This window comes from Balaenoptera borealis (genome assembly GCF_965194805.1).
Source record: "Balaenoptera borealis genome assembly, chromosome: 3".
Classification (NCBI taxonomy): Eukaryota; Metazoa; Chordata; class Mammalia; order Artiodactyla; family Balaenopteridae; genus Balaenoptera; species Balaenoptera borealis.
The window spans coordinates 112,200,352-112,212,612 of NC_138866.1; the positions used below are offsets into that span (position 1 = coordinate 112,200,352).

The 12,261-nt window shown below is 39.7% G+C and overlaps 1 protein-coding gene across 1 annotated transcript in view; it reads left to right on the plus strand.

Annotated features, from left to right (window-relative positions):
* The first annotated feature begins 453 nt into the window (after positions 1-453).
* The window catches only part of SNX1 (sorting nexin 1), a 47,717-nt gene continuing 35,909 nt past the window's right edge, over positions 454-12,261 (plus strand). The window contains exon 1 of the mRNA XM_082383349.1: positions 454-711. Within this exon, the coding sequence (XP_082239475.1) occupies positions 553-711 (159 nt within the window). The 5' untranslated portion in view covers positions 454-552. The remainder of the gene's footprint in view (positions 712-12,261) is intronic.

The following is a 12,261-nucleotide window of genomic DNA, read 5'->3' on the forward strand; positions in this document are numbered from 1 at the left end:
GTGCTCAACAAGAGAGGCCGCGACAGTGAGAGGCCCGCGCACCGCGATGAAGAGTGGCCCCCGCTCGCCGCAACTAGAGAAAGCCCTCGCACAGAAACGAAGACCCAACACAGCCATAAATAAATAAATAAATAAAATTTAAAATATATATATAAATAATTTTTTGAAAATATTTATTGAATCTCTATGTAGCACTGTGCTTGGCATGGGTTGGTGGCACGAAGAGGTTTTCAGACTCGCTTCTTCATCTCCTTAAGAAGCCCGGTAGATAAAGCTATCTAGAGCACAAAGAGCCGTTAACAACATGCACGTCCCCTAGCGCCTCCTTTTCTGTCCCTCTGCCCCGTAAGAGCTCAGCCCCGAGACCCAGGGTTTGGATTGGCTGCGCAGGAGCCCCGGGTCGTCCCGTCCCGCCCCCAGCGTGTAGGCCCCGCCCCGCACGCCCCGCGGGACTGGTAGCGGCCATCCATCTCCGAGCCGCTGGAGCGCTTTGCTCGCGGCACTACCTCTTTATAAAGTTGTTGTTGCGGCTTCCGCCGTGGGTGGAGGAAGATGGCGTCGGGGGGTGGTGGCTGTAGCGCTTCGGGAAGACTTCCTCCGCCCTTCCCCGTCCTGGAGCCGGAGTCCGAGGGAGCGGTCGGGGGGTCAGAACCAGAGGCCGGGGACAGCGACACCGAGGGCGAGGATATTTTCACCGGCGCCGCGGAGGCCGTGAGTTCGCACCCTTCGGGGCAGGCGGGCGGGCGCCCCCAAAGGAAAGCGAGGCTAAGCGAGGGTTGGGGAGGCTGGGCAGAGTGGGCCCGGCGAGACCTTACGTTGGTGACAGTAGTCGTGGCTTGGGTTCTAGATGAGCACCGAGACGTAGGGCCCGGCTTCTCCGCCCCTGGGCGGACGGTGAGGAGTGAGGGATGTGGTGGCTTCTCAGCTGAGATCCCTGACAGCGAAGAGCCGCCGAGGCGGGCATTTGGCCCTGCCTTGCGGCCCCACGGCCCCACGGGGCTGGTTTGCTGGTGGTTTCCTGCCGGGCTGATTTAATAGATCAAGATAAGGGGGTGGGATGCAGACTTTCCTTTACCTCGCCTTACTGTTCCAAGGATGAATAACGTTATCTGGAGTTGCTCAGGATAGTGACCTGCCCACAAATCCTTTCGTTAGCTCCATCCTTACCGGTGATTACTAAAGGCCCTTTCTGGATCTTAGTCTAGGAGAGTTAAATTGACTCCTTTGATCTCTAGGAAAATCCTGCCAGATGTCGGTTGCAAAAAAGGTCCTGCCAGATAAACCACTACGTAGATTGAAAGCTTTGTCCCTTTTTTTTGTGCCTAAGTACCTCAGTGGGAGCAAATCTGTAAATGAGAGGAGGAAATGGTGTTTCCCATAGTAATATCCGGGTTTCTTATAAGAGTTAGGTATTGAAAAAAACTCATCTTTATATGTGGAATGTGGAAATCAATAATCAGTTCTGGAACCAATGGAGATGTTTTGGGCTGTTTTATAAGAATACTGACTCATACCATTTGGTACAGTTAGTTCCAGGTTGAAAACTTCTTCAGTGCTAGCAGTGAATTTATGTATTTTTCTATCTTGGTTAATGCTTAGCTTCATAGTAGCTACTCAGTATATGAGTGACTAAATAAAACAGCTTTAAATTCTTTATGCAAGCATGTGTCTGAAAAAGTTTGAGGCTTCTCTCATTTAAGTCAGAAAAAGGTTAAGTTTCTTGGCAACGTCTTCTGTGATAATCATTAGATTTTTCCGTGTACTGTATTTAGGAATTAAGTCCATAATCCCAGCTCAAAAAGTATTTGCTGATGCTAATATAACAGCTCAGACTGTCAAATGAAGTCTCTGTTATTCTGAGAAATAACTCTTGCTGCTAATTTAGTTCTGTATCCCATTTAAAACAAATATTTTGTCTATTCCTTTAGTAATTCCCTCATAAGCCATGCAGAACAGCGACTGTTGATAACTGCTGAGATGGTAGATAGTCAGACTGAACATCTGAAAACAGAGACTCTGGCTCTGAAAGCAATTGGTCACATAGGTAAATGATGATTTATTTTTCAAAAAGGACCCTGGAAGGATAATTGTTATTTTCTAAAGTTCTCTAAGTAAGTTCAGGAGGCTGTGATTTGATTGGTCTCACCAGATTACTTCCCAGAGGCATCCATACTTGTCTCCTAAAATAGTGAAAATACTTTGCCTAATTTCCATCTAAAGGGAGGAGGAGGGGGTCAGAATGAACTTGTTCTACCACAGAAAGCCAAATTATTTTTATTTAGATTTTGATCCAGGAAAATTGAGTTGCTGAGGGAACTAAAATGCCACCTGTAAGCCATTTTTTAGCAGCCTGTCCTGATGTTAATCTTCAGAAAGCCAAGACCCCAAGATTCCTCACTAGTTAGGCTGTGAATTTTTTGTTAAATAGTCATTAATATAAATTATATTACAATAAATGCTTTAGTTGTGAGCCAGTGTGAGAAGATGGATTGCAGTGCTTCTGTATGTTAAGGAACAAGATTGAAGAATAAAGTAATTAAGAAAGTGGGCTTTGAAGCCTGGTTTAAATCCAGGCTCTGTTACTTGCTGGCTTAACCTTGGGCAGGGTACTTATTTACTCTGTACAGTTTCCTCACCTGTAAAATGTGAATAGTAGTAGTATTTACCTCCACCATTATTGTGAGGATTAAATTAGAATACCTGTAAAACACTTAGAACAGTTGAGCATTTTGTAAACTAGAATTACTCAAAGAATCAAAAAACCCACACAATCTAATAATGAATTAGAAAAGTTTAATTAATTAATCCTAAAAATGGTTAATATAATTTATCAAAATCAAACTGGTAATAAGATTGATTTGATTAAAAGCCATCAAAGTAGGCACTTAATGACTTCAGTAGCATCCTACTGATTTAAGTTTATCTTCATACTGGGTTTTGTTGCATGTTGGAGGCAAAGAGAGGAGCATTAAAGAATTGAGAAGCTGAGGCATATAAAGTTTAAAACTCATTTTTGGTATGCATGTAATTTCCTGGACATTGATGTAACAGCTGCTGCTGTTAATCATCCCATCTGCTCTCTTTTAGAGCCCAAGAGGCTTTGTTAATATGGTAATAAAAATATAATTTGATTTCTAATGGAAGGAGCAGCCCCTGATATGCATTTTAGGATCTACAAACCAATTATTTGAATGGGATAGACTGGAGTTAAAAGAATTATTAAAACAAATCTGAAATCATTGCCTTAAGCCTGAAAACCAGCTTGTGGAAGGTCTGGTTCTTAAGAATACTCAAGACCTTATCTTCTTTATGCCTCTTACTTTGTGGACCTATGAATAAAAAGGTCTAAAATTTTAAATATATTATCTGAATCTTTGATTGGACCTGAATCCAGATATGTATCTATTTAGTTAAAACTTTCTTAGTTCTAGGATAGGATTAATTTTTCCCTTAGTAAAAAGAGAGACTAAATTGGAGCCCCTTTTTGGTTCTTCTAATTCTTAAAATTGTTATGTTAAGAAGACTAAATAGCATACATGTTTTTACATCTCATTTGAGCTCACTGGTCTTATTTGCATACTTCTGAACCGGAAAGATAAAATTGAAGCAAGTTCTTTATCTGCCTTCCCAGAAGCTCTTATATGCCCATCTCTTTTTAGCAGTATGCCAGGACCACCATTAGATTTGCCCTCTGAATAAAAGGAGAACTGTGGTGGCCTTTCTCATGCTGAGAAAAAGGAGGGAAACATAGATTAATGATATCTTGGTTCAGGTTTTGGCCAAACTTGGTAACTTCTTCATTTGATGATATACCAATTAGATTTTTTTTTTCTCATCACTCTTATTCTTAAATTGAAACCCTCGTAATTAGAGAAATGGCCAGAAAAAAAGAATAGGATAAAGACAAAATAGCAGGGGACTTGAAAATGAAAAGTCATATGTTGAAAAAATTGTCTTTGGCTAATCAAGACTTATTTACATATTTCCACTGGTGTTAAAGAACAATATCACTAGCCTTTATTGGTAGTCAAAAGTCAAGGATAGCAATTGGCTTCTGATTGACAATGTTTTATGGACTATAGGGAATTATATAAACATAAGTTATATATTAACATTTAGACAGAAAAGGACATGGTATTTTTAGAATCCAGTCCTACATCTATGATCAATATAACATGTATCCTGAGGGGGAAACAAATCAGCTTTTTTTTAATTGTGGTATAAAACACACAACAAAATTTATCATCATAACCATTTTAAATTGTACAGTTCAGTAGTGCTAAGTATACTCACATTTGTGTGAAACAGATCTCCTGCATTAAATAACAACTCCTCTTATCCCCCTCCCCTGGGCCCCTGGTAACCACCGTTCTACTTTCTCTTTCTGTGAATTTGACTGCTTTAGATAACCTCATAAAGTGGACTCATACAGTATTTGTCTTTTTTGTGACTGGTTTATTTCACTTAGCACAGTATCCTCAAGATTCAGCCATGTTGTAGCATGTATCATAATTTCCTGCCTTTTTAAGGCTGAATAATATTCCATCAGATGTATATACCACATTTCGTTTATCCATACATCCTTCAGTGGACATTTGGGTTACTTCTACCTTTTGGCTCTATGAGTAGTGCTGCTGTGGGTATGCAAATATCTCTTTGAGACCCTGCTTTCAACTCTTTTGGATATGTACTCGGAAGTGGGATTGCTGGATCATAAGGTAGTTCTATTTTTAAGTTTTTGAGGAACCTCCATACTGTTTTCCATAGCAGTTGCACCATTTTACAATGTTATCTCAGCTCTTTTTTAAGACCAGTTTATTTCCTTTTGAGTGCTTATAGGATAACTTTTTTAGATCTGGATATTAGTTGGTAATTTCATTAAAAGCTCTAAGGAAATTGATAGTTTAACTGGCTAAGATTTTAATTCTCTGTTCTGCAAAATGTGTGGTTGCTATTCCCAAAGGTATAACATGTCCTCAGTAAGTTTCTTGATACTGTCCTTTCTCTGTTCCTAATCAGACTTCTTTTTTTTTTTAAATAAATTTATTTATTTATTTATTTATGGCTGTGTTGGCTCTTCGTTGCTGCGCATGGGCTTTCTCTAGTTGCGGCGAGCGGGGGCTACTCTTTGTTGCAGTGTGCAGGCTTGTCATTGCGGTGGCTTCTCTTGTAGTGGAGCACGGGCTGTAAGCGCACGGGCTCAGTAGTTGTGGCTCACGGGCTTAGCTGCTCCGCGGCATGTGGGATCTTCCTGGACCAGGGCTTGAACCCGTGTCCCCTGAATTGGCAGGCAGATTCTTAACCACTGCACCACCAGGGAAGTCCCCTAATCAGACTTCTTAAAGTTAATCTATACAACAGTATTTTTAAACAGATTTAATACTTAGTTTCTTTAGTTAATGGTATAGTCATTTACAACTAATATTAGTAAATAGTCATGGGTAACTGTCTGTCTAGTTTGTAGTATTTTCTATAGGCATATTGTCTCAAACACTTGTTTTTGGAGCTAACATCACATCAGGTGGTCAGATCTGATCAAAAGATCAGAAGTTGAAATTACACATTTTTCACACAGGTCTGATACAGATGTTCTTGGAAAAGTCATTAACTGGTGTTTTGTCCAAAGATTCATTTTAATGCTCAGCTCAAATTGTAAACTTCTAATAAGTTTAGATTTTCCTGAAGTACATAGACTCATTGGTTTCTTCATCATAGACTTTTACTAGCAGTTAACCTAGCTTTCAAGGTTATGAAGGAGGAGCTAACAAAAGTAGTTACAAAACACTTTTGGAGAAAGGAGCATGAGAGAAGACTTTTAAAGATGACTAATAAGGGGCTTCCCTGGTGGCGCAGTGGTTGAGAGTCTGCCTGCCGATGCAGGGGACACGGGTTCGAGCCCTGGTCTGGGAAGATCCCACATGCCACGGAGCAACTAGGCCCGTGAGCCGCAGTTACTGAGCCTGCGCGTCTGGAGCTTGTGCTCACAACAAGAGAGGCCGCGATAGTGAGAGGCCCGCGCGCCGCGATGAAGAGTGGCCCCCACTTGCCGTAACTGGAGAAAGCCCTCGCACAGAAACGAAGACCCAACACAGCCATAAATAAATAAATAAATAAATAAATAAATAAATAAATAAATAAATAAATAAATAAATGGATCATCACGTTTAAAAAAAAAAAGTGAAAAGTTGATTTAAAAAAAAAAAAAAGATGACTAATAAGAACCCAACTTAAAATGTATTTAAAATAAGAGTTGGGGGGGCTTCCCTGTGGCACAGTGGTTAAGAATCTGCCTGCCAATGCAGGGGACACGGGTTCGAGCCCTGGTCTGGGAAGATCCCACATGCCGCGGAGCAACTAAGCCCGTGCGCCACAACTACTGAGCCTGTGCTTTAGAGCCCTCAAGCCACAACTATTGAGCCCACACGCCACAACTACTGAAACCCGCTTGCCTAGAGCCCATGCACTGCAATGAAGAGTAGCCCCCGCTCACCGCAACTAGAGAAAACCCGCACGCAGCAACGAAGACCCAACGCAGCCAAAATAATAAATAAATAAAATTAGAGTTTGGGGCTTATGAGAGAAGCAACTAAGGTTGTGATCCGACCTCTAGGTTCTGTAGGGAGTTGCTGCCCCTTTACTTACTCAGATGTCAGGGTAACTCTAATGACTTGGCCACTTGCGATTCGTTTGGCTGGGAGAAGGCAGAGGAAAAAGAACACTCTAATTTCTCTCCCTTGGTCCTCAGATCTTCTCAGCACTCTTCAATAACTGCTGTCATAAATAAATCATGAGTAGTTGATAGTTACTAGAGCAAGTAGCCATAAGTATCTCATCTCCAGGAAAAGCCTGTTGCTCAACTTCGTCTGGCTTATTCTTTTGCTTAGTCAGATGGACAGCTGGGGCTTCATTTTGCTTTCAGAGCAGATTTGAACTGGGTTTGTTTTGCTTTTTCAATTTAGAAGCTAATGCACCATTAGTACTCTGATCCTTCTTCAGTTCCAGGCCCTTACAAGTTATATTAGTTTGAGACCCCAAAAATTTGGTATGGAAGTTACACCAGAGGATTCAGTAGAATGTCTGTAGCTAAATTTTGGTAGATCATGGATGACCTTTCACTTTGAGGTCTCTACTGCACTTGCTCATGGTTTTCCTTTACTAGCTCAGTGGTCAGTTTCAGGCTCATTTTCCCCACCCTTCTAGCTCCCCCTTTTCCATTTTCATTAGTCCTAGAGGAACTAGCTCAGAGGTTCTCTACCTTTTTTGTGTCATGGACCCATTAGCAGTCCAGGGAAGTCTGTGGACCCATTCTCAGAATAATGTTCTTAAATGTATAAAATACATAATATTACAAAGGAAACCAATTACTGAAATGTAATTATCAAAACATTAAAACAATTTTATGTTATATGCTTTTTAAAAAAATGCTTTAAATAATATCTAGGGATAGGTCTAATAACTACCGTGATTTTTAAATTGAGATGAGCATAAATGATATTTTAAGGTCTGTAATAACTGTAATATCAAATAAAAATATCTAATTTTTATTAGCTATGTCTCAGGTACTGCTGCTACTCATGGTTTGTTGCCTGTCTTTATAATTGAAGAAAATGCTGAATTTCAGTTAGAGGTTAGTGAAAAGTAAATTGTAATTTTATTCCCATTTAAATTCATAAGCCCAATTCTCAATTCTGTGGTTCATGGACCCCACATAAGAATCCCTACTTTAACTCCTTAAGTTATGAGAGGGGGTAATATTGTGAAATCATTTGGGTTAGTTAGATATTCACCCAGTTTGTAGAGTAAGATGTACCAAATCCAGTGGACACTTAATGTCCATTCTCCTAAGCACAGAAACTTTTAGTGCATCTGTGCCATTTTTGAAACATGGTGTGGGAGAGGAGTCACTGCCTGCGGTAGGCAGAATGACTTCCCCCTCCAGCATATCCACTCCTATTCCCGGAACCTGTGAAGGTCTCAGGTTACAAAGCGAAGGGTAAACTTGAAGTTGGGATTAAGGTTGCTGCTAATCAGCTGACCTTAAAGTAGGGAAATTATCCTGGATGATCTGAGTAGGCCCAGTGTAACCGCAAGGATCCTTTAAAAATGGAAGAGACAGAGAGTCACTACCTTCAGAAGAAAGGCACAGAGAGATGTAACATTGTTGGCTTTGAAGATGGAGGAAGTGGGCCATGAGCCAAGGAATGTAGGCAGCTTCTAGAAGTTAGAAAGAGCAAGGAAACAGATTCTCCCCTAGAACCTCCAGAAAGGAGTGCAGCCCTGATGATACCTCGATTTTAGCTCAGTGAGACCTGTATTGACTTCTACAGAACTATAAGTTAATAAATTTCCATTGTTTAATCTGTTAAATTTGTGATAATTTGTCACAGCCATGATAGAAAACTAATACACTGCCCCACTTAGCTCATTTCTCCCCAGAAGTAAAGGTGGCAAAAGGAGCAGTATTTCATGCCAGGGTCTTCCAGTGTGAATTTTTTTTTCTTTTTTTTTTTTTGGCTGCGTTGGGTCTTTGTTGCTGTGCGCGGGCTTTCTCTAGTTGCGGCAAGCAGGGGCTACTCCGTTGCGGTGCGTGGGCTTCTCATTGCGGTGGCTTCTCTTGTTGTGGAGCACGGGCTCTAGGCGCGCAGGCTTCAGTAGTTGTGGCACGCGGGCTTAGTTGCTCCACGGCATGTGGGATCTTCCCAGACCAGGGCTCAAACTCGTGTCCCCTGCATTGGCAGGCAGATTCTTAACCACTGCGCCACCAGGGAAGCCCTACCAGGGTAATTTTTAAAGACTTCGTGACTGCCGTTTTATCATCTGGGTATAACTTCTGGGGTTGACTTATTCCTAATTGTCCTTTCCTTGTCATACAATTCCGTAGCTCCATCTTGCCTTAACTAAATTATCCTAATTTCCCATTGGAAAATGAGTATGTACCCAGTTTTCCAGAAGCACTGTTACTTGAGCTTTTTATTTGGATTCATCCTCTAAATGCAGTTGAGAATTTCAATTGTACTACCCTTCTGAGGTCCCTTGAACATAATGCAAAGATTCTGCCTGGAGCAAAGAGCAATTGAGCAACATGAGGAAGAATCACAACTGGTTAACCTAAACGGAAGATACCCAGAATCACAGCAGTACTTTTCAGTACTGAATGGCTGTGTCAGCTCTGGGGGACAGGAAGCCCACATCTGTCCTTCCCTGAGCTAAGAAAATTTCATTAGTAGCCTGAGCCTCATGGTTTGAAGCCAGTAATTGGCAAGGAATACCTGTTTGCTCTTAACACAATTGCTGTCTTGCTGGCATATCTTTCTAGTGACTCTCTGAGAATTAGGATTAGGCTGTCTGAGCGCTCTTGTAATTATAAACAGAAGCACAAGAACCCAGAGAATACTGTTCCTCTGAGCCCTTCCTTAGACAGCCAAAATGATTGAAGACACATCGACATATGGACCGGTGGTGAGCACTGAAGATGCAGTTGCCTATAGAATTCAGACTTAAGGAGGAATAAGAAGGAGAGAGCATCATATGTCATGGTCGTACGCTCTGACACTACAGATATAAAACAACTATATTTTTTAAAAAGGAAAGGGAATGGGGATAACATTTGCAAAAAAATGTTTACCTCTTTTCAGTAATCATAGTAGTTGGAGATAGTATCAGCATTGTTATCCTGAGACTGTAATGTGGGATAAATCAAGTGAATACTTATGAGACAGTCTAATCCTATCATCCGCTGTGTTCTTGAGAATCAGAATTCTTATATGAAAGAAAGGAGACTTGAGATTTGTAGTCTGGATATTTGAATGGAAAATGTCAGTATGAACACATGAAACATTTAGAAAACAAATGTGTGTGTCTATATCTATCTACTGAAAAGCTCTAGAAACACTGATGAACCCAGGTACCTCTGAATACCCCTAGTGCTCAGATCGTGGTCTTGAAATACTACTTCAAGAAACCAGGGCTTCTTGTTCTCGTAGAACAGGCTGATTTCAGGTGTGAGGTAGGAAACGTACAAAAAGAGCCTGGACAATCTTGTCATTACAGGTAACAAGGAAGCTGTCAAAGACTACAGGGTCACGTCAAAAATACTCAGAGCCAACTTGAAGAGGTTCCCACTGGCCAAAGATGGAATGATTTGAGCTTAAGTAATGATAATAACGACCATGAATTGCAACACAAAATATATATGAATTGTAAAACACTATGGAAGTTTCTTAAGAAACTAAAAATGGAACTACCATATGACCCAGCAATTCTACCTGGGTGTATATCCATAAAACACTAATTTGAAAAGATAATGCACCCCAATGTTCGTAGCAGCATTATTTACCATTGCCAAGATATGCAAACAACCTAAGTGTCCATCAGCAGATGAAGGGATTAAGATGTGGTGAAAAAAAAAAAAATACACACACACACACACACACACACACACATACAATGGAATACTACTCAGTCATAAAAAAATGAAATTTTGTCATTTGCAACAATAGGAATGGACTTGGAGGGTATTATACTAAGTGAAATATGTCAGACAGAGAAAGATGAAAGACAAATACTGTATGATATCACTTATATGTGGAATCTGAAAAATACAGCAAACTAGTGAATATAACAAAAAAAGAAGCAGACTCACAGATATAGAGAACAAACTAGTGGTTACCAGTAGGGAGAGGGAAGGGAGAGGGGTAATATAGGGATAGGGAATTAAGAGGTACAAAGTACTATGTATAAAATAAATTACAAGGATATATTGTATAACACAGGGAATATAGCCAATATTTTATAATAACTATAAATGGAGTATAACCTTTAAAAATTGTTAATCACTGTTCTGTACACCTGTAACTTATACAATATTGTACATTAACTATACTTCAATAAAAAATAAATTTAAAAAATTTCATCACAGAAAATAGTTTTATCTATTGCCTAGAAATTTAGCCCCCTTCAGAGTTTTGTGACTTACTATTAAGAGATTTTTAAAATATGGATTATAAAGCAAGCCTTATTTTTAGTATTGATTTTGTCACTCTGTAATCAGTGTGCCTCTGCCCCCAAAAATGAGTCCTTCCTAAAATTTAAACTGTTGCTTCAAAATTAGCTTTTTAATATAAATCATTCTTTAATACTGATGAAAATTAGTCTTTTAACCTTGGGCATGGCATATGAAATATGTCATGTTTTAATGCCAGGTGGCTATTTTGATGAGAAGTAACCTATTATTATAAACTCTAGTCTCATGAAAGACTTGTTTTCTATTAACAGTCCTGTATAAATGTTGGATACCATGAACAGGGTTTCATTTCTTCTTATCCTTAAAAATAGTTCTGCTCAGCTTCTCTTGCATTTGATTTTAAGTAAAACTTGAGAATATGCCTCAAAGGACAACTGTGTGCTGGGTATTCTTCAGCCTAAAGAAATAGGCCAGTGCCAATCCAAATCAGTCAATTGAAAATAAATTTGCTAAGATCAAAAATAAAACAAAGAGAAAAAAGATAAAATTGGGGGCGTGGGTACTATACAATATGCCAGAGAGAGAGTTAAAATACTTATGTAAGAGAAGTGTACATCTAAGTAATGCTAACTTAGCATAGAAAAATGGGCAAAGGACATCAAAACACATCACAGGGATTCAGATGGCCAGTAAACATGTGGGAACAAGACAACTTATAACTAGTTAACCTACAAAGATTTTTTAGAGAGAGAGAGAATGCTTAATGTTGCTATGGGAGTGTGGGGTGGGGGCCTGGGGGTGGATGCAAATTGTGATCTTTCTGGAAGGGAGCTTAGTAGAGCCTTTGAAAATTTCGTTGAATAATTCTGCTTAAGAATCTATCCCAAGGAAATAATCAGATGTAGACTTATATATAGGGATAGACATCACCATATTTTTTGTGATGATAAAAATAAAAACCTGGAAACTGTCTAAATGCCCATCATTAGGGAAATGACTATGTTGTCGTATACCCATATGATAGAGAGTTAAGTCACTAAAAGTGGGATTTTTGTACAACCTTAATGACATGAAAAACCTGCTCAGATGGCAAAGGGGGCAAAAACAGAATACAAAGTTTTATGTACATAGATTAATTTTATAAAAGAACTACTGAGGAAAAATGAGAATAGTAAATACAGTAATCAGTCTAACTATGTTCAGCTTTCCTAGAACTCAGCCTTGAGTGGTTTTTGGAATGGAGTCCCAGAGTATATTTGAGGAGCAGTTTTCTATTCTCAAAGGTAGTTGTTACCTAG